At 36.2% G+C, this 23,455-nt stretch overlaps 1 protein-coding gene across 9 annotated transcripts in view; it reads left to right on the top strand.

The window, feature by feature from the left end:
* Positions 1 to 686: 686 nt before the first annotated feature.
* The window catches only part of UNC79 (unc-79 homolog, NALCN channel complex subunit), a 238,393-nt gene continuing 215,624 nt past the window's right edge, over positions 687 to 23,455 (top strand). For 8 of the 9 annotated variants that reach the window (XR_012133711.1, XM_073241935.1, XM_073241932.1 and 5 more), the window contains exon 1: positions 1,266 to 1,372. Coding sequence is in view for 7 of the 9 variants with exons in the window: in XM_073241935.1 (XP_073098036.1) it covers positions 1,351 to 1,372 (22 nt within the window). In the remaining 2 variants the exon portion in view is untranslated. Of the gene's footprint in view, positions 1,188 to 1,265; positions 1,373 to 23,455 lie in introns of those variants that run through there. The other variant, XM_073241936.1, reaches the window with a different exon arrangement.

Genomic DNA, 23,455 nt, shown 5'->3' with positions numbered 1-23,455 from the left:
TTGGTCAATTCTTACCGTTCTGTTTATATAGCTTTTGAGAAATCAACTTACTTTGATCATAGCTCCTCAGTTTATACAAGCTATTTAAATTATTTGAAATAAGAATGTTCATAACGTTGTCAATTATACAGTGCTTTAATTTTCACATCCATTATATTTATCTGATCTGCCCAATAACTCTTAGATGATGTGGCAGGTTTTATTGTTCCCATTTTACAGATGCTGAACTTGAGGCTTAGGGAGATTAAAAGATTGGTCCTAGAATGAATAAGTGGTAGAACTCAGTCTTAAATCTGTTTCTTCCTGACTCCAGATCCAGGCTCAGAATGTCTCCTCACTCTGATTCTTTAAGTATCTTCGTATTAATATACATTATGCCCTTTTCCATAGCCGCTTTTTTCTATTGGCTTCATTTGGTTTCCCAGCAGAGGGGCTTCCCTAACGTACCTGTCTCCATCCTGGGTGGTTGCAAGGGCGCACACCTGGGTTCCTCCTGTCTCCAGTCTTTAATTTTCCTTTTCTGTGGCCCTGCCGGCATCACCATCCATGGAAATCTCTTCCTATCCTAGCCTCAACTTCCCAAGTCTTCTCCCAGCCCCCTGATAGTGGGACCTCCCATCCTAATCGGCAGCAGGACAGCCCATCAGAGAGGGTGGGGGCAGAGGGTACGGACCGCAGAGCGCAGGGAAGCCATGCTGAGGGTTACTTCTGCATTTCCTTCCTCGCGGTCCCCAGGAGCATCCTCGCCGCCCTCCGGCCCCGGCTCTCTCGAGCCCGCCCCGGATCCGCCTCCCTCTCCTTCCTCCGCGTGGTTGAGACGAAGCGTGGGACGCACCTGCCCTCTCGGGTCACCCCGTTGAGGCACCGGGAGCGGGACTTACAGGCCTGGAGAACGCCAATGGGAGATCCAAATGGTCGGGGACTCCGGCACTTTAAGAGGCTTTTCTCTGGGAAACACCCGTCCCCTCCGTGCGCCTTATGAATGGAAATACTCCTCCCCCGGTCGAGCCCATTTTCCCATTTCACCAGGAGCCGCAGCTTGCTCTCTCCTTTCGGTCTCCCCGCCCACATCAACGCGGGCAGCTCCAGGAGGGGACGGACAGGAAGCCTTTGGCCGCCTATTAAATCCCACCCATTTCTCCGGGGGCGATTTCCTAACCTTCCGGGACCGAATTCTGCAATTTGATGTGCGTTTTGTCCGAATGGTAGCGACACGGGCCTAAGGGAGGGGGAAAGCGAGGGGGTGGGGGGTGGGGGGTATGCGCTCTTTTCCTCGCAACATCGCTGGCGGAGCGAGGGAGCTCACACGACACAGATTTTGGGGCAAAGCCTTTCCATCTGGACAGCACCATGTCCACCAAAGCGGAGCAGTGTAAGTAGCAGCCGGCCCGGCGTTCCGGCCCGGCCTCCGGCTGGGAGCTATTGCAGTTGCGGCGTTTGCGGCTGCCGGGAGACCTTGGCATCGTGCTGGTGCGGGGGTGGGGGCTGAGGTTGGGGCGGGTGGGGGTGCGGGGTGGAAGAGAAGGTGGGGGAGGGTGGGCGTTAATGGCAACGCGGCGCTGTCCCCGGTGCTGAAAAATAATGCGGTCTTCCTCGGGCATGTGGTGGGATTTCGCAAGACTGAAAGACCCTGCGAAATGAAATTTAAATGGGGTCATCCTCGGGAAAAAGAGGCCTCGTATCTTTCAGATAAACATTTCAGTGTCTCTTGTTGGAATGGGGGAAGGGGGGCAGCGGCAAATCAGGGGCGGGGAACTGTCAATGCAACCAAAGCCTGCCTGGCCTGGTGAGCATGCCCAGTTCTCGGTGCTGGAGCCATAGGGGAGTTTGAGTCCGCAGTTTCCACTTAGGGTTGGAGAGGCGAGAAGGGAGAGGAGGGGGAGGGAGCTGGGAGCTAGGTAGGATTCTGGATGCAGTGTGAGAAAAATCAGTTTGGGAATACCAACACTAATGCTAAAACTAACCGCAGCTCTGGGTTAAAGCGAGAGTTGCCGCTTGCAAGAAACTGAAGAAGGCTCTGGGAAAATGATCTAATTGATTTAATTGATTTTCTAAAGAGGTTTTCTTTGTAGGGCAGCTCCCACAGACTATTAACAAATAGTCGGAGGATTTTAGATGTCCCAGTAATGACTGACAGCGTGTTTGGTGGGAAACAACCTGCTAACTCCTTGTGGACAGAGGAAGTTTGTAATTTGCTCTCTCTAGGCTCTCTTATTTGCAGTGCGCATTAGTAGGCCTTCCTTATGTACTTGGTACGTTGATGAATGCGAAACCTTTCCCCGAGTGCATTTGAGAGATTCAGGAACTTAAACTTCTGCTTGTAAATAAAAGATGTTTTCATTAAGCACTGAGTTTGAATTTTTAGCAAACATACCAGAACTAACGCACCTAATGACTCTTTTGTTTCTTTTTAAACAGTACACAGTTATGTTGATAATGCTACTTAAAAGTCTTTGTAATTCTTTGGAATGGTTTTATTAAAGCCATTTTGTGAGGAAAACCAAAATAGTAGTCTTGTTATTTTGGAGCATATTTTGTATGTGAAAACTTGCAGAATGTCACTTATTTGCTAGATAGAGTAAATGAACTGACTCAGAATTCTCAGACTGAAGGTTCATTAGAGATGTCTGGGGCCACCTACCATTCAGTACGCGTACCTCTTCATCATTTTTTAAAAAAGTCTAGAACACCTGGGTTTGAATCCTAATTCTGCCATTTACGTGGTCAAGGTTTACTCTGATTGACCTTGGGCAAGATAACTGAGTTCTCTGAACTTTATTTCCTCATCTGTAAACCTAGGGTAATAATGCTGATAGGGTTGTTGTAATTATAAATGGGAGAATACACACACAAAAGGTTCAGTAGTGAGCCTAGCACATAGTAAGTACTCAGTAAATGATGGTATGATATTGACAGTTATTTCCCACTTCACAGTCCATCTCTTCTAAATAGGAAGTTCTTTTGTGATATTTTTGCCTGTTTTCAGAAGTTAAATCTAAACCTCAAAGATTAATTTTACTTCTATAGTGGGTTTTGAAAAATTAAATGCAATATATTTTAGGTAAAGGTAACATAATTGGAATCAGTATAGAACTTCCCACTTGAGGATATCACACCCTTGAAGGTGTTATTATAATATTATTGTTAAAAAAACCCCCACCACCTGTCATTTGATTTTATAGTTACGTATTACATAAGTAATTGCAGGTTAAAGTCTGTTAGTGTTATTGTCCTCTTCCTGTGTTTTCCCTTCCTTGTTATATTTTGAGAAGCACTGGATGCTTTGTCTTGTCTCTTCTTGGGCAGTTCATGTCAAGATGAATAAAATCCACATGTGGACTTGGTTGTACAGTGCAAGTAGTGGGTAGTTAAGGAGCTATTTTAGAATTGTTTGTAAGCAATTCTATAAGTCTAAAAAAGTCTAAAACAGACTTTTTTCCTCCATCTGCAGACCATGGAAAGGACACTATATTTGAAGCTAGAACATGTAGATTTGAGTTTTGCTTGCTCTTCTGATAAACTGTGAGACACTGGGCAATTAACTTAATAGTTTTGTGCCTCAGAGTTTCCATCTATGAAGTCAGGAATAGTAATAGCAGCTATCTTTGTTTAGTCCTAAGCATTTTGGAGGGCAAAGGAGGTAAACGGAAGGTGGAAAGGATAAGGATGCTTTGGGTGTTTTGGGGTGTCTTTATTTAGAGTGAAGGGAAGTTAAGAATCTCTTTTCTTTCTCTCTTATATGCACTAACATGAATGAGTTGACATTCTAGGGCATGTTGTATGCCTGAAAATAGTGAACACACGAAATGTTGCATAGTTAATGTTCAGGAAGGGTGAATACTTTTTAATCAAGAGAAGTTGCAGATCTATCGTATTTTACCCTTGGACTTGGTAGGAGAATGGCTAGAGGGAAGGAGAAGGAGAAGAGAAGGCCATGAGATTTTCTCTTCTACTGGATGTGAAGACCACCAGAATGACAGAGAACAAGAGTTCATGTGTACTCTGCATGCAGGAGTTTGTACAGTACCACTTACTTAAGGACCCAAGGGGAGAATTAGGTTTAATATAATGTCAAAATATTATTTCTATCATTATTCTTCCTGAGGGGTCTTGATGTAGTTAAGGTTTCACTGGTACAGGAAGTGTACATAGTTTGGTTGAACCAGCAAGAGGAAGTACTTGTATTTCGACCCAAACATTACATGTCTTACCTTTGAAATGACATGTATGGCAGGTATGTGAGAAATGATTATATTTTTAGGTAGTGATATTTTCCTTAATGAAATAAGTAATAATGATGAAAAAGAGACTAGTTTTAGCTAAGATATGGTTTGGAGCCTGTTTTTATATATTTAGTCTATTTCCTGCACGATATGCAGGACATCATAACAGAAGGTGAAAGCTTCCTAGCAATTTCTCAGGCGATTGCAAAAGAGTTAAGTTTTTTTCTTCCTCCAAATGCTTTTTTTTCTTACAGTCGAAGTTCACTTTAGTGAAAATGTTTATGCACCTGATATAGAATCTGGAATGAAAAATAACAATTTATAGTTCTTTTATTTGGGATTCTAATGAGGAGTCCAATTCTCCTGCCTCCTCTCCACCCCCAGCTTTCTTTGTCTTCTAAGGGTTAAAACTGACGAATCTGGAGTTCTTTGGGTGTGCTCTTTCAAAAGAAGCTTGCTTTTATAGCAACAGAAATTAAGAATTGGGATTTTAAAATCAGACTACTGCCTGGGTATGAATCCTGATTCTGCTTCCTGAAATCTCTGTGACCTTGGACAAGTTAACTCAACCTCTCTAAGCCTCAACTGCATTATATGTAAGATGGGGATAGTCATAGTTGTTGTGAAGATTAAATAAGGTGATCTTTGAAAAGCTTTGCACAGAGTCCTGGCACATAATAAGCAGTTAGTAAATGTTGGCTATTAGTATCATCATCATCAAGTGTAAAATCTGTGGTTGCTACTAAAATGAAGATAATTATAAATTTGGATCTAACCCCATAAGAGTGTAGCAGAAAAAAAAGTAATCATGATATTATTTAAATAGAACAATGAGCTATTGGACTATTTTTTATTCCCTTTTTCTCCAGGTCTCTTCTTCAGCAGTCAGCCTAAGCTATTTTGGGTGGGAGGGGATTTCTGCATGGCAATTCCTTGACTTGGTATATCTAGCAAGGCACTGGGTAATCGCCAAACAGAACATTTCTAAGGCATGAATTGCCTATCCATCACCTTTTGTAATTTGGTGACAGTGTAGCAGCTGGTAAACATAAATCACTTATATAAATATCCATCAAAATGTTTGTTGAATTTGGAGATTAACCCGCTGACATAAGCTCAAAATAGCTAATGATAGAAATGTGAATGTATGCTATTTTTAATGTACTTATCCTATTTAACATCTCAGTAACTAAAAATCTTTCTTGATTACATCAAAAACAAACACTTTTAAGAGTATAGGTATTTGCACTATGATTTGAAGTTGAATTCGCCTCTTTCCCATGCACATTTAAGGGCATGCTTGGAGAAATCAATAGATAGTTTTTAAAATAAATTTTTGTGTACATTATATGGTAGTATTACTAAAATAGAAAAGTACTTTTAAAAATAGCACTTCCACCTATAGTCCTTTAGAAATCTTTGCACAACATTGCTAATTTCTTACAGAGGAGGCTCTAGTTTTATTCATTTATGTGAATATTAGAGTATGGCTATTGACCTTATTTGTGGTAGCAAAAAGAGCAGATGCTTTTTCATTCTTGTCTTACATGATTTCTCTGCTTCATTTGACACTAGTTTTCACATTCCTTATTTAAACTCTCCTTTTCTTCTTCTTTTCTGGTTGTTCCTACTCAGATTTTTTCCTTATTGGTATATTCTTCCAACTGTCCTTTAAAAATAGGATTCTGTCATTAGTTCTTTTTTTTTTTAAATCCCATAAACTCTTCATCTCATTCACTGTCATGTCATCAGTTACCACTCTATGTGGATGATACCCTCCAAACATGTCTCTTGAATTACAAGCCTGTCTTCATCCAGGCATCCTATAAGCATCTCAAACTCAAATCCATTGTCTTCTGTCCCAAACTTGTACTTCTTTTTTATATTACTCATTTCAACGAATTATACCACCATCTACCCATTCATCCAAGTCAAAAAACTGGGAGTTTTCTTAAACTTCTTCTACTTGCTATAATTCTATTCAACAAATCAACAAGCCCTATTGATTCTTACCCATGCAACTAAATTGCTGTCCAAACTCCTTGACCTAGTTACGTGGGATTATTTTTTTCATTTCCTCCGATGCACTATGTTCTTTTTGCTTGAAATGCCTTCTTTGCCTCTGTGGCCCTCTTCTTTGCCTTTCTATTGGTAAATATTTAGCTTGGAAGGCCTGCCTGATGGCCAGTCTTTCCCTGTGTGCCCCACTCACATGCTCACACTGTATTGCAATAATTAGTATTCTTGGGACTTGCCCACATTTACTTTGGGTATAGACTGTGTTTTGTTCATCTCTGTGTCCCCAGGGTGCAGACACCATTGTCCAGTGCACAGTGTTTGCACTAAACTGTTTCTTGAATAAGTAAAAATGATCGAAGGTGAATTAAATGTCTTTTATAAAGAAGGATTGCATAACCAAGTATTTGGATATCATTAACTTGAAGATTTCACATTTTCGTTAATATGATGAAGTTCTGCATTCTGTACAATATGAACATTGTACAGACTACATGCTTTCCAAGTGGGTTTACAGGTAAATGAAAATATACTTGTCAAAAGTACTTAGAATGTTAATCAATTTTTTATAGTATTTATATGAGTTACACTTTCCTGAGCGTTCATATGGTTTTTGTTCTTTCTCATTAGTTAAAATTATTTTTATGTATTTTTTATTTTTATTTATTTATTAAAGTATCTCTGATATACAGTCTTATGTTGGTTTCAAATACACAACACTGTGGTTCAACTTTCACCTGTATTATCAAGTCTTCATCCCCTCCAGTGTGGTCACTGTGTGTCACTTAGTAAGATATTATAGAGTCATTAGTTGTCTTCTCTGTGCTGTACTCCCATCCTCATGACCAACCTGTATTATGATTGGGATTAAGTGCCCCTTAATCCCCTTTTCCCTCCCCGCCCACCCTCCTCAACTCCTCCCCCTTTGGTAACCACTGGTCCCTTCTTGGAGTCTTTGAGTCCACTGCTATTCTGTTCCTTCTGTTTTGTTTTGTTTTTATACTCCACAAATGAGGGAAATCATTTGGTACTTGTCTTTCTCTGCCTGGCTTATTTCACTGAGCATAGTACCCTCTAGTTCCATCCATGTTGTTGCAAATGGCAGGATTTCTTTTCATTTTATGGCTGGCTAATATTCCATTGTGGATATGTACCACATCTTTATCCATTCATCTACTGATGGACACTTAAGTTGCTTCCATATCTTGGCTATTGTAAATAGTGCTGTGATAAACATAGTGGTGCATATGTCTTTTTGAATCTGGGATCTGATTTCTTTGGATAAATTCCTAGAAATGGAGTTACTGGATCAAATGACATTTCTATTTCTAGTTTTTTGAGGAAACTCCATACTGCTTTCCACAGTGGCTGCACCGATTTATATCCCTACCATCCATTAGTTAAATTTTTTTATCATTATATTTAGCATAATAATTACGATTTGTAATAGGTAGATAGTCTTAGCACACAACCAACTGTTTTTCTTAAGATAAACTGACAATACATCTGAAGTCAGGGACTCTTCATGCTATAGTTTGATGTGGATTCTTACTACTCTGTTCAAGTTTTATGTATTGATTATTTGACCAATAAATAGGTTTTAAGTTGGGATTTTCATTTTGCAGTATTGTTATGTTGGGAATTCACATGCATTTATTTCTTATATTCTGAAAAGATAATGGGTAGTTCTTCATAAATGAACACATATATTGACCTAGAAATGAAATGTTTATTGAGTCAAAATGTACCTTAAGCAAAAATGTAGTTATCAATAAGCTCGTTTTCTGTAGTGCGGAAAGCACAACTATTTTCTTTAAAAATTTTAACTTCTTTCACTCCATATGTTCCATTTCTGTCTTGTTTTTCTCTTCTTTTGTACTATCACCCAAACCATATTTCAACAACTTATTCAACAAATATTTATTAGGTATAAGTCATGTGTTGGGCTCTGTAATAGGTTCTAGATGAGCTCACAGTTGAATACCTAAGGGAATCATATTTTGCTGAGATGTATACTGTATTTTCAACTTTCCTTTGATACTCTTACTAGATCCCTAAAAATTAGAAAATTGAAATGAACTTGGCATGACTTAGTCCTAAAGAGCCAATTTTTTGGTCCTTGTGACTGACCATTGTTAATCTTTTTCTTTCCTTCATTTCTTTCATTTCTTTTTTTTAACTGGAGGCAATGTTTTTGTAGAGAATTTTATTAGAATATCCCTCCCCAACTCAACAATTGTTCTTATTTTCAAGAGTTTTCTGGCTATTCTTCTTTGTTTTTCCAAATTTTATAATCAAGCTATTTAACTATCGACAAAAGCCTGATGGTATTTTTATGAGTATCACATTAAACTTAGAAAATAACTTAGGGAAAACTAATATTTAATCTTGCTAAGAACATGGTATAGCTTTCCATTTGTTCAAGTCTTTTTGTGCCTTTCTAGGGGTGCTTTTGGAATTTCTTGCTAAGCTTATGCTTAGAATTTTTTTTCATCTTTTTTTCTATCATAATTAGGTTCTGTCTTTTCTTCCATCTTTTTATTTTTTATACATGAAAGCTATTGATTTTTGTGTGCTAATTTTATAACCTTACTTTACTAAATTATTTTCTTTTGATAGTGGATTTTTCATCTATTCTTTGGGTTTTTGAAATAATTATAGAATTTGCAAATAGAAAATAGTTTCATCCTATCTTTTCTATCCAATTCTTATATTTCTAGTTGTTTTCTCTTTTCTTATTGCAGTGGTGAGTATCTCCAACACATATATAATGTTAAATATAACATGTAGAGTATTCTTGTCTTGTTTTAAATTTTAGTAGGGAAATCTCTATATTGATTGTTAATACACTAAGGAAGTATCCATCAATTCCTATTTTACTGAGGTTTGAAAAAAACCTGACTGGTGTTGAATTTTGTCAAGTTCATTTCCTGTATCTATCATGATCAAATGACTTCTCTTAAGTTTATTAATATGCCAGATTGGATTTTGTCATGTTATTTAATAATTTTTACATTGATATTCACAAGTTAGATTGGTCCATAGTTTCTCTTTTGTGCGGGTGGGGTGAGGTGGGGTGGGGGCCGTGCCTATTCTCGTCAGGATCTAGGCACAATGTTATACTCACTACATAAAGTGAGTTTGGAAGTTTTCCTCTTTTTTTCTATGTGTTCTGGAATGATTACAAAGTAACACTGAGGTTATCTGATCTTTGAAAGTTTGTTACGGTTCCTTTGTGAAACCATCTGGCGTGGTGCTTTTTGTAGTGGAACTCTTTAACTTTTTCTATTTCTTCTGTGACCTTTGTTCTATTTAGACTTTCTACTGGGGTCAATTTTGGTAAGTTTTGTTTCTCTAAAAAATTATTCATTGCATTTAAGTTTTCAAACTTGCATAGAATTATGGAAAAGAGTCTTCTAGAAATTTAAAAATTTCTTCTACTTTGATGTTTTTCTCCTTGTTATTTATTTCTAATGTTGTTTATTTAATGCCCTGTATTGTTTTCTCCCCTTACCCTCACCTCCTTTCTTCTTGATTGAATTAGTTAGGGGTTTGTCTATTGTTGATTTCTAAGGAATGAGTTTTTGGATTTATGTATTAATTCTACTGTTTTTTTTTCCTAAATTAAGTTCTGCTTTTATTATAAACTCTCCCTATTTCTGACTTTGTTACATTTTGGTTTTCTAGGTTTTTGAGTTGAGTATTTGTTTATGTTAATATTTTTGATGTGGGTATTTCATGCAAAATAATTTTCTTGGACACTTCCTTTAGCTGTACCCTACAGATTCTGATAATGTAAGGTTTTTATTATTTTCAAGAAATTCTGTAATTTGATTTTGTGTTTTGCCGTTGTTCCAAGAATTATTTAAAAGTGTGCTTGTAAATTTCCATGTGGAAGGATGTCTTGTTTTTTTATTTTGTTAGAGATTTCTGTCTTTATTGTATTATAGGCTGAAGATGATATTTACATTATTTCTATTTGGAACTTACTGACGTTTCCTCTGTGGCCTAAGATTTGGTCAGTTTTATGAATGTTTCATGTGTACTTGAAAACAAGTTGTAATCTCTTATTGAGGTTCAGAGTTTGATTTAGAGCTGCAAGATCTACCTTATTTATGTTGTTTAGGTCTTCCATACTTTATTAATTTTTAGTCCGCTTGGTCTTGGATTGTGATAGGTATGTCAAAAATCCTGTTATTAGTGTATCTCTGTTTCTCCTTGTATTTCCTGTAGGTTGCTGCTTAATGCAGGTTATTGCTGTGTTATTGGGTACATAAATATTAAGTGAAATATCTTCATTATGAATTTTAGCCTTAAGCATTATAAATTGTCCTTTGTTATATATTTTAATGCTTTTGGTTTTAGTCCCACCTTGTCAGATATCAAGATTATGACCCATGTTTTCTTTTATTTGCCTGATACATCTTTCTCCATCCTTTTATTTTTAACTCTTTTGAATCTCTTTGTTTTAGGTATGTCTCTTGTATTCTGCATAGTGTTGGATTTTGCTTTATTATCCAATCTGAAAATCCTTTTCTTTCAATAGGTGAGTTAAGCCCATTTACATCAACTGATATGATTAATATGTTTGACCTCAGTCCTATCATATTGTTTTATTTTTATGTCTTTTGTATCTACATTTTCACTGTGCAGTGGTTTTTATGTTTGTCCCATTGGTTAAGTTTATACTAATATCTTTACATACCTTTAGTCCCCTTTATTTTGGTCTTATTGTTTCCCTATAGTGAACAATATTGAAATTAGCTTGTAATCTTTTCTTCTCCCTTGCTTTTTGTATTCCAGTATCTGACCTAAAGTAATATCCTTTTATTTCCAATTAATATCTATTAGACAGTGATAACCATATGCACTCTTTATTTTCCCATTCCAATTTTTGATAATTTACACTATATCTTCTGTATCTATATTCTTTCCTTAATAACCATGGTTTAGCTTTGTTCTACAGGTGTATTTATATTTAAGACCACTAATTCTAATATTACTCTTTTTGGTTGTTTGAGTGTCCTTTTCTAATAGGTTCTTTAGGAAGTGCTTACAGGATCAATGTACCCTGAATTTTGACAAGTTTATGGTAGTTTGCCTGCAGCTTTGTATTTGAAGGTTAGTTTGGGTTGATTTAAAATCCTTGATTTGTTTCCCTTCCTTGAGTACCTTAAATTTGTTATACCATTTTCTTTGGGCATTGAGAATTGTCAAAAAAGTCTGGTGATTGTCTTGTTTTCTTTCCATTATTAGTGACTTAGCCTTTTGACTGGTTGCCCAGATGACTTGTTATTTTCCTTCAAAATAGTTTTAACTATAATTTAAGTTAGTGGTGGCCATGGTGAAATGATTGTGGTATATCTTTTCAATATGTAATTTCAAGATTTATTTATTAATTTTAGGAAAGTGTTCCAGAACTGTAGTTTTAATATTTGTTTTGTACTACTGTTTGGCAATCTTTGCAGTCCCTATTATGTATGTATGTTGGCTCTTTTTTTCTTATCTTCTGCATGGATCACTTTTTATTGGATGTTTTTAAAATCTTTTTTGAGTTTTTTAAGAGTCACCCCTATGATATACTTTTATTGGTTCATAAGTGAACTAGCTTATTCGTGGTGATTCCATGTATATATAGAAAAATGTTTATTTAAGCCTTAATTTGAAATGTCAAATATAAATAAAAAATTGAAACTATTTAGATAAATTGTGCACCCCTACTCTTCAGCCCCTTCCTCTACCCCTGGTCCCAGGCAGGAATGGACCTGCTTTCTGTCACTATCATGTTGCCTTTTCTAGAATTTCATATAATGAGATAACTCAGTACATAGTCTTCTCTATTTGATTTCTTTTAATGTTGAAATTTAATGTTTTAAAATTTAGCATAATGGTTTTGAGATTTATTAATACTTTGTCCCTTTTTATAGCTCTGTAGTATCCTATGGTATGTATATTGTTTGGGTTGTTTTTAGTTTTTCACCATTATTAATAACGTTGCTAAAGTATTTGCATACTTGTTTTCATGGGGACATATGCTTTTATTTCTTTAGGGGGAAACCAGGAGGAGAATTGCTTGATAGTATGGTAAACGAATATTTAATGTTAAAAGATATTGCCATATTGTTTTTCAAAGTGGCTGTAACATTTTGAAGTCCCACCAACATTGTGGGAGAGAATTCCAGTTGCCTCACATTACATGTTCACCAACACTTGCTTTGACAGTCTTTTGAACTTTAGTCATTCTAGTGGTTGTGTATGTAGTGGTATCTCATTTGGTTTTAATTAGCATTTCTCTGAGGACTAATGATGTTGAACATCTTTTCATGTGCTTACTAGCCAATTGTATATCTTCTTTTGAAAAATGTCTGTTCTAATCTTTTGTCCCTTTTTAATAAGATTTTTGGTCTTTTTATTGAGTTTAAGAGTTCTTTTTATGTTCTGAATACAGCTCTTTGTTTTGAAACACTTTATTTCCAGTCTGTGGCTTGCCTTGTGTTTCCTTAACTATGACTCTTGAGAAGTGAAAATTTTAAATCATGAAGTCCATTTAGTAATTTTTTTCTCTTACCATTTGTGTGTTTAGTATCCTGTTTAAGAAATCTTTGCTTCACCTAATGACAGAAAGATTTTCTCCAGTGTTTTCTTCTAGAAATATAATAGTTTAATCTCAGAAAAGGTCTTTGAACATTTTCGAGTCAATCTTTATGCATGGTATGAGGTAAGCCTTGAGATTCATTATTTCCATATACCTTATTCTATTGTTCCAGAACCATTTGTTGTAAAAACTACCTTGTTCTCTATTCAGTTATCTTGGTACCTTTGGTGAAAATCAACCAACCATATATGTTTGGGTCTATCTCTAGACTCTGTTCTGTTTATTCATTTATATGTCTATCCCTTTGGCAGTGACATACCATCTTTATTACTGTAAGTTTATAGCAAGCCTTGAAATCAGGTAGTATAAGTCCTCCAACTTTGTTCTTATTTTTCAAAATTTTTTTAGCTGTTTTAGGTCCTTTGCTTTCTATGTAAGTTTAAACATCAATGTGTTATTTTTTTCAACAGAGGCTTATTTGGGTTTTGGCCTATAGATATACTGGGGAGGATTACTATTTTAACAACACTGAGTTTTCCAGTGATGTATATGTACATTTATTTATATGTTGTTTCAATTTCCCTTTGTATTGTAGTTGTCAGATCATTCATTAAATTTATTTCTAACCATTTTTGTGAATGGAGTTGTTTTCCAAATTTAATTTTCTAATTTTTTGGTGTTAGTATACTTAAGTACAATTTATATTTGTATGTTGATTTTATATCCTGTGCTCCTGCAATGCTCACATATTAGTCTAGTGGTTTTTTTTTTGGTTTCTTAAGTGTTTTCATCACATACCATCATGTCATCTGTGAATAAAAAAGTTTTACATTTACCTTTTCAATCTTTATGACTTTTATTTTAATGCCTAATTACATTGACTAGGACCTCTAGGACAATATGAGTTATAGTGATGTGAGTGGAGATTATTGACTTGTTTTTGGTCTTAGGTAGAAATCTTTAAGCCTTTTGTAATGTGAAACCAACCTTGCATTCCTGAAATAAACTACATTTGGTCCTAATGTATATCCTTTAAAAATACTGTTATTTTCCATTCATTAATAATTTGCTAAGGATTTTTCTATCCATGTTCCTGAGAGTTATTGGTCTATAGTTCTCTTGTGGTATCTTTGTCTAGATTTAGATTCAGAGTAAAACTGGTCTCATAAAGGATTTGGGAAGTGTTCCCCTTTTCTGTTTTCTGAAAGAGCTTATATAGATTTGCTACTAATTTTTCCTTAAATTTTGTATAAATTTACCATTGAAGCCATTGAGGCCTAAAGGTTGTTCTTTTCTTTTGTTGTGGGAAGATTTAAAATTTTAAATTCAATATAATTGATATAGAGCTGATCATGCTTTTGTTTTTAAAAAATTTTTTTAAATGTCTACTTATTCACTTATTGGAATAAAGCTGTTTGTAATAATCCCTTATCATCATTTTTATATCTGTAGAAACTGTTGTTATAGCCTTCTTTTATTTCTGATACTGGCAGTTTATATTTCTCTTTTTCTTGACCTGTCTGGTTAGAGGTTTATCAGTTCTATTGATCTTCTCCAAGAGCCAGCATTTTCTCTATTGTTTTTCTGTTTTATTATTTCTGCACTTACGTATACAGTTTCCTCCTTTTGGTTTGCTCTGGGTTTAATTTGCTCTTCTTTTTCTAGTTTCTTAGAGTTAAAGCTGGTATTATTGAATTGAGACCTTTCTGCTTTTATAATATAGGCACTTAAAGCCATACATTTCCTTGTAAGCCCTGCGGTAGCTGTTCTCCACAAATTTTGATAGGTTATATTTTCATTATTGTTCATTATATTTTCATTATAGTTCAAAATATTCTCTAATTTATCTTGTAATCTTTTCTTTGGCCCAAAGTTTCTTCAGAAGTGTGTTGTTTAATTTTCAAATACTTGGAATTTTTTCTGGTTGTCTTTATTACTTTCAATTTTTAACTTAATTCCGTTTTTGTCAGAGGATATAATCTATATGATTTCAGTCTGTTGGCATTAATTGAGACTTGTTTTATGGTCAAAAATATGGTCTATACTTACAAACATTCCATGTTCACTTAAAAAGAATGTATGTTCTACAATTGCTAAGTGATGTGTTCAAATCCTCTATGTTCTTGCTGTTTTTTTGGTCTAGTTTTTCTATCAGTTACTGATGACAAACATATGTCAGACCTTAACTATGATTATGTAATTGCCTATTTTTCCTTCTAAATCTGTCAATTTTTTGCTTCATGTGTTTTGAAGCTCTATTTTTGGGGTCATACTCATTTATAATTGTTATGTTTTCCTGTTGAGTCATATATTTTATCATTAAGAAGCATATTATTTATCTTTGTTAATATGTTTTGTTTTGAAATCTGTTTATCTGATATTACTAACCTGACTCCAGCCTGCTTTTGCTTACTGTTTGTGGGGCATATATTTTACATTCATTTCCTTTCAACCTTTAAAAATTTCCTATTGATTTCTTATGTATTAATTTTGTATTGTTTTTATTAAGGTATCATTGTTATACAGTTTATGAAAGTTTCACATGAAAAACATTGTGGTTACTACATTAACCCATATTATCAAGTCCCCACCCACACCCCATTGAAGTCACTGTCTATCAGTGTATTAAGATGCCACAGAGTCACACTACTTGTCTTCTCTGTGCTACACTATCTTCCCCATAACCTCCCCACACCATGTGTACCAATCATAATACTCTCAATCCCCTTCTCCTTCCCTCCCCTTTGGTAACCACTAGTCCCTTCTTGGAGTCTGTGAGTCTGCTGCTGTTTTGTTCTTTCAGTTTTACTTTGTTGTTATACTCTACAAGTGAGGGAAATTGTTTGGTACTTGTTTTTCTCCACCTGGCTTATTTCACTAAGTATAATACCCTCTAGCTCCATCCATGTTGTTGCAAATGATAGGATTTGTTTTCTTCTCATGGCTGAATAGTATTCCATTGTGTATATGTACCACCTCTTCTTTACCCATTCATCTACTGATGGACACTTAGGTTACTTCCATATCTTGGCTATTGTAAATAGTGCTGCGATAAACATAAGGACGCATATGTATTTTTGAATCTGAGATCTTGCTTTCTTTGGATAAATTCCTAAGAGAGGAATTCCTGGGTCAAATGGTATCTCTTTTTTAGTTTTTGAGGAACCTCCGTATTGCTTTCCACAATGGTTGAACTAGTTTACATTCCCACCAGCAGTGTAGGAGGGTTCCCCTTTCTCCACAGCCTCACCAGCATTTGTTGTTCCTACTCTTTTCGATGCTGGCCATTCTAGCTGGTGTGAGGTGATATCTCATTGTGGTTTTGATTTGCATTTCCCTGATGATTAGTGATGTGGAACATCATTTCATGTGCCTGTTAGCTATCTGAATTTCTTCTTTGGAGAATTGTCTGCTCATATCTTCCACTCATCTTTTTAAATTGGGTTATTTGCTTTTGGTTGTTGAGGCATGTGAGTTCTTTATATATTTTGGATGTTAACCCCTTGTGAGATATGTCATTTACAAATATATTCTCCCATACTGTAGGATGCCTTTTTGTTCTACTGATGATGTCCTTTGCTGTACAGAAGGTTTTCAGCTTGATGTAGTCCCATTTGCTCATTTTCACTTTTGTTTCCCTTGCTTGAGGAGATGCGTTCAGGAAAAAGTTGCTCATGTTTATATTCAGGAGATTTTTGCCTATGTTGTCTTCCAAGAGTTTTATAGTTTCATGACTTACATTCAGACCTTTGATCCATTTTGAGTTTACTTTTGTGTATGGGGTTAGACAATAATCCAGCTTCATTCTCTTGCATGTAGCTGTCCAGTTTTGCCAACACCAATTGTTGAAAAGGCTGTCATTTCTCCATTTCATATCCATGGCGGCTCCTTTATCATATATTAATTGACCATATATGCTTGGGTTACTACCTGCACTGTCTATTCTGTTCCATTGGTCTATGGGTCTGTTCTTGTGCCAGTACCAAATTGTCTTGATTACTGTGGCTTTGTAGTAGAGCTTGAAGTTGGGAAGCATAATGCCCCCAGCTTTATTCTTCTTTCTCAGGATTGCTTGGCTATTCTAGGTCTTTTGTGGTTCCTTATGAATTTTAGAACTATTTGCTCTAGCTTGTTGAAGAATGCTGTTGGTATTTTGATAGGAATTGCAATGAATCTGTAGATTGCTTTAGGCAGGGTGGCCATTTAAAAAATATTAATTCTTCCTATCCATGAGCATGGGATGTATTTCCATTTATTGGTATCTTCTTTAATTTCTCTCATGAGTGTCTTGTAGTTTTCACGGTATAGGTCTTTCACTTCCTCAGTTAGGTTTATTCCTAGGTATTTTATTCTTTTTGATTCAATTGTGAATGGAAACCTTTTCACGATTTCTCTTTCTGCAAGTTCATCATTAGTACATAGGAATGCAACAGACTTCTGTGTGTTGAGTTTGTATCCTGCAACTTTGCTGAAATCAATTATTAGTTCTTGTAGTTTTGGGGTGGATTCTTTAGGGTTTTTAATGTACAATATCATGTCGTCTGCAAACAGTGACAGTTTAACTTCTTCCTTACCAATCTGGAAGCCTTTTATTTCTTTGTGTTGTCTGATTGCTGTGGCTAGGACCTCCAGAACTATGTTGAATTAAAATGGGGAGAGTGGGCATCCTTGTCTTGTTCCCAATCTTAAAGGAAAAGTATTCAGCTTCTTGCTGTTAAGTATGATGTTGGCTGTGGGTTTGTCATATATGGCCTTTCTTATGTTGAGGTACTTGCTCTCTATACCCATTTTGTTGAGAGTTTTTCTCATGAATGGATGTTGAATTTTGTTGAACGCTTTTTCAGCATCCATGGAGATGATGATGTGGTTTTGTCCTTTTTGTTAATGTGGTGTATGAAGTTGATGGATTTTCGAATGTTGTACCATCCTTGCATTCCTGGAATAAATCCTACTTGATCTTGATGGATGATCTTTTTGATGTATTTTTGAATTCAATTTGTTAATATTTTGTTGAGTATTTTTGAATTCAATTTGTTAATATTTTGTTGAGTATTTTTGCATGTATGTTCAACAGGGATATTGTTCTTTAATTTTCTTTTTTTGTGGTGTCTTTGCTTGATTTTGGTGGTATTAGAGTGATGCTGGCCTCATAGAATGAGCTTGGAAGTATTCCCTCCTCTTCTACTTTTTGGAAAACTTTAAGGAGGATGGGTATTAGGTCTTCTCTAAGGGTTTGATAAAATTCACCAGTGAAGTCATCTGGTCCAGGGTTTTATTCTCAGGTAGTTTTTTGATTACCAATTCAATTTCTTTGCTGGTAACTGGTCTGTTCAGATTTTCTGTTTCTTCTTGTGTCAGCTTTGGAAGTTTGTGTTTTTCTAGAAAGTTGTCCATTTCTTCTAGGTTATCCAGTTTGTTAGCATATAATTTTTCATAATATTCTCTAATAATTCTTTGTATTTCTGTGGTGTCTGTAGTGATTTTTTGTTTCTCATTTCTGATGCTCTTTATGTGTGTAGACTCTCTTTTTTTCTTGATAAGTCTGGCTAGGTGTTTATCTATTTTGTTTATTTTCTCAAAGAAGCAGCTCCTACTTTCATTGATCCTTTCTATTGTTTTATTCTTCTCAATTTTGTTTATTTCTGCTCTAATATTTATTATGTCCCTCCTTCTCCTGACTTTGTGCCTCATTTGTTCTTCTTTTCCTAGTTTCATTAATTGTGAGTTTTGACTGTTCATATGGAATTGTTCCTCTTTCTTGAGGTAGGCCTGTATTGCAGTATACTTCCCTCATAGCAAAGCCTTCACTGCGTCCCACAGATTTTGTGGTGTTGAATTACTGTTGTCATTTGTATCCATATATTGCTTGATCTCTGTTTTTTGTTTGATCATTGATCCATTGAGTATTTAGGATCATGTTGTTAAGCCTCCATGTGTTTGTGGGCTATTTTTTTTTTGCACAATTTATTTCTAGCTTCATACCTTTGTGATCTGAGAAGCTGATTGGTACAACTTTAATCTTTTTGAATTTACTGAGGTTCTTTTTGTGGCCTAGTATATGATCTATTAAAATGTTCCATGTGCACTTGAGAAGAGTTTGTATCCTGCTGCTCTTGGATAGAGTGTTCTGTAGATAGTTAGGTCCGTCTGTTCTAATGTGTTGTTCAATGCCTCTGTCTCCTTACTTATTTTCTGTCTGGTTGATCTGTCCTTTGGAGTGAGTGGTGTGTTGAAGTCTTGTAAAATGAGTGCATTGCATTCTATTTCCCCTTTTAATTCTATTAGTATTTGTTTCACATATGTAGGTGCTCCTACATTGGGTGCATAGATATTTATAATGGTTATATCCTGTTATTGGACTGACCTCTTTATCATTATGTAATGTCCTTCTTTGTCTCTTGCTACTTTCTTTGTTTTGAAGTCTATTTTGTCTGGTACAAGTACTGTAATTCCTTCTTTTTTCTCACAATTAGTTGCATGAAATAGCTTTTTCCTTCTCTTCATTTTAGTCTTTGTATGTCTTTGGGTTTGAAGTGAGTGTCTTTTTGGCAGCATATGGATGGGTCTTGTTGTTTTATACATTCAGTGAGTCTGTGTCTTTTGATTGGTGCATTCAGACCATTTACATTTAGGGTGATTATCGATAGGTATGTAGTTATTACCATTGCAGGCTTTAGATTCGTGGTTACCAAAGGTTCAAAGGTGACTTCCTTACTATCTAACAGTCAAATTTAACTTACTTAGTATGCTATTACAAATACAATCTAAATGCTTTTTTTCCACCTTTTTCTTTCTCCTCCATTCTTTATATATTAAGTATTGTATTCTGTACTCTTTGTCCCTTGACTGACTTTGGTGGTAGCCAATTTGATTTTGCATGTGCTTAGTAATTAATTGTTCTACTTTCTTTACTGTGGTTTTATTTCCTCTGGTGACAGCTCTTTAGTCTGAGGAACACTTCCATCTACAGCATTTCCTCCAAAATGCACTGTAGAAATGTTTTGTGGGAGGTTAATTCTCTCAGCTTTGTGTAAATGATCATCTTGCTGGGTAGAGTATTCTTGTTTTGAGGCCCTTCTGCTTCATTGCATTAAATATATCATACCACTCCCTTCTGGCCTGTAAGGTTTCTGGGGAGAAGTCTGATGATAGCCTGATGGGTTTTCCTTTGTAGGTGATCTTATTTCTTTCTCTGGCTGCTTTTAATCCTTTGTCCTTATCCTTGAGCTTTGCCATTTTAATCATTATATGTCTTCATGTTGTCTTCCTTGGATCCCTTGTGTTGGGACATCTGTGCACCTCCATGGCCTGAGAGACTATCTCCTTTCGCAGATTCTGGAAGTTCTCAACCATTACCTCCTCAAAGACACTTTCTATCCCTTTTTTTCTCTCTCTAATTTTGGTACCCCTGTAATATGAATATTGTTCCATTTGGGTTGGTCACACAGTTATCTGAGTATTCTTTCATTCCTAGAGATCCTTTTTTTTCTCTGTGCCTCAGCTTTGTATTTCTGTTTTCTAATTTCTATTTCATTTACTTCTCCTCTACTACATCTAATCTGCTTTTAAATTGTATGTTTCATTTCAGATACTGTATTCTTCAGTGTTTGTATCTTGTTCTTCAATTCCTCCGAGTTCTTGAATATTTTTCTGTATCTCTGTGAGCATGTTTATGATTTTTGTTTTGAAATCTCTCTCAGGAAGATTGAAGAGTTCAGCTTCACTTGGCCCTCTTTTTGGTCTTCATGGGATTTTGGTTTGAACCAGCTTTCTTTGATGTTTCGTATTTGTAGGTGGTGCCCTCCAGTGTCCAGAAGCTCTGCTCTCTGGAGCTGCTCAGCTCCTGGAGTGATGGTGGGATTGCAGGTGAGCAGTGCTGGTGTGTTGGGAGGAAAGAGGTCTTTCCTGCTTCCTGGCTGCAGTGCCTCCCTCCACTGCCAGGGCCAGTGGGCTGAGTGCACAGGGAGGAGCCTCTATGCTTTGCACTTGTAGCTGCCATAGGCAGGGCTGCCCTCTGGCTGGCCTGGTACAATGGCAGGGCCAGCCAGTTTTTGAGTCAGTGCTGGCTGGGAGGAAGGAGCCGCAGGCTGCATATCACAGTGTGTGGGGCTGTGTCACAGCCAGGGGGATGGAGTGCCTGAATCTCCTGAAAGTTTCTAACCTGCTGGGCAGAGTGCTCCCTGACAATTTTGTCCACCTGTCTTTTCTCCTGATCAGTAAGCTCTGTACAATCCTTGCCTCTTCAGTGGCCCTCTTGCTGTTAGGAAGTGTCTCAGAGTGCCCACCGTTCTTTTGTCTCAGAGCGGCTGGTTGTGGATACGTGTTTTCCACAAGTGGCTGGAATCTCAGTCTCTCCATGTATTCTACCTGTTTTAGCTTTTCAACCCCACTAATGTCCAGAGCACCATGTAATGTAGGTTAGTGCTCAAAGCAGATCTCTAGGGCTGGGTGTTCAGCAGTCCTAGGCCTCCATCATCTACCCACTCCTTTTCTTTTCCTCCCTCTGGTGAGCTGGGGTGGGGGAAGGGCTTGGGTCCCTCCAGATCTTGGCTTTGGTATTTTACCTTTTTCCTTGAGGTCTGCTGTTTTCCCCAGGTGTTGGCAGTCTGCCATAGCCTCCTTTCCTGTTGCTTTTTCAGGATGAGATATATTTGCTATATTTTCATATTATATGTGGTTTTGCTAGGAGGTTTCTGTCTCACCTCTCAGGCTGCCATCTTTAATCTGAACCTATTTTTTGTATTTTGCCATAGCAATTTTAATATACATCTTTAATATTTCACAGTTAACATACAGTTAATTATGTACTACTTTATTTAAAGTACAGAAATCTTGCTACTTTTATAGGCCTGTATCCCTCTTTATGTTTGTTTTATGTAACACATCTACATATGTTGTATATTCCACAGGACAATGTTATAATATTAACTTTAAAATTATATAATTAATAAAGAAACTAAGGGGAAAAAGAAAATGTAGTCTTTTGAAATTACCAAGACATTTGCCATTTCTGATGCCGTTCATTTTCTGAGGGCTCAGGTTTCTATCTGGTATCATTTCTTCTCAGCCCAAAAACTTCATTTAGCCTTTTTCTTGTTGTGTAGCTCTGCTTGTGAGGAAATTTCTTAGATTTCTTTTGTCTGAAAATGTCTTTATTTTGCTTTTATTCTTCAATAATATTTTTGCTGAATATAGAATTCTGCTTTGACCATTTTTTTTTCTTTCACTACTTTAAAGACAATATTCCATCTGGCCTTCATGTTTTCCAAGAGGAATTTAGCCATCAATTGTAATATGTCCAGATTATGTATATTATATTTTGTTTTTCTCTTGCAACTCTCAAGATACATTTTTTAATCTTTGGCTTTCAACAGTTTCAGTATCATATGGGCTTCTATTGGCAAGGAAAATATGTGGTCATTATTTCTTCAAATATTTTTCATATTTTTTTCTGTGGCATTCTTTATGGCCTCTGCTTCCAATTATACATCCACAGTTTCACTGTTTAATATTACCTAAGATCCTGAGGCTCTGTTCATATTTTTTCTAATCCTTTTTCCCTTCTTTCCACTGATCTCTTTTCAAGTTCACATACTCTTTTCTCTGTTATCTTCACTTGAGTTTTAAGTCCATTCAGTGAATTTTTTTGTTTCAGAAATTTTATTTTTTATTTCTAGAATTTCCATCTTGTTCTTCTTTTTAGTATTTTTAATTTTCTGCTGGGACTTCTTAGTTCTCTGATGAGAGTTTCATGCATTGAAAACATGTTTTGTTTTACTTATTGAGGATAGTTATAGTAGTTGCATATACCTTGTCTGTTAGTCCAACATCTGTTTCATCTCACCATTGAGCTAGACTCATTTTCTTTTCTTCTGAGAATGTGTTTCATTTTTTTGGTTTTTCGTATGTTGGATAATTCTGGATTGTATCCTGGACATAATAAACATTCAGTTGTGTAGACTTTGGAGTCTATTATTTCTCATTGATGAATAGTGTTTCCTTTATTTTAGGGGGTCATTTTCTTGACTGGGCTCAAAACTCTGTTGCTTATGCACTAATTCCTTAGACTGTTCAGATCTTTTGCTGTTAGCCAGGCTGCTTTGAGTCTGTTTTGTATTGTGTGGTTCGGGGGTCAGTCATGGGGGTAGACACTCAGTTTGCAGGCCCCTCTCTGGCTCTTTCCCTGTGGGATTCCCCAACGTGCTTCAACATACAGCTTGCCAGCTCTCCCTTTCTGGTTCCCCAGGCCAGAAAGATTGTGTTTTTTTTTTAGGTCTGGCCTTACCACCCTGCCTGCTGCATAGACTGCATGTAGCTCCAGGCTAAAAGCCATGGAAGTGGGAACTTACTGGTATAGCCACCTTTCTTCCCTTCTCCTTGGTGGCTGGAATTCCTTATCAATCTGCTTTCATCCATTCTCTTGTACCTTCAGGCAGTTGCTTTTTCATTATGTCCAAGCCTTGTAGTTTTTTTCTGTGAGAGGAAGAGTGATTGTTGGTAAGAGGTTTATTTGATCACAATCAAAAGCCTCTTCATTTCTTTTTAATTTTAAGAATGTCTTGCTTTCCATGTTTTATTTTTCTGAAGCATTATCCATTATGTTTATTCCTATGTTTCTACT

Source organism: Manis javanica, chromosome 8, assembly GCF_040802235.1.
Source record: "Manis javanica isolate MJ-LG chromosome 8, MJ_LKY, whole genome shotgun sequence".
Lineage (NCBI taxonomy): Eukaryota > Metazoa > Chordata > Mammalia > Pholidota > Manidae > Manis > Manis javanica.
This window is presented reverse-complemented; position numbering and strand designations above follow the sequence as displayed.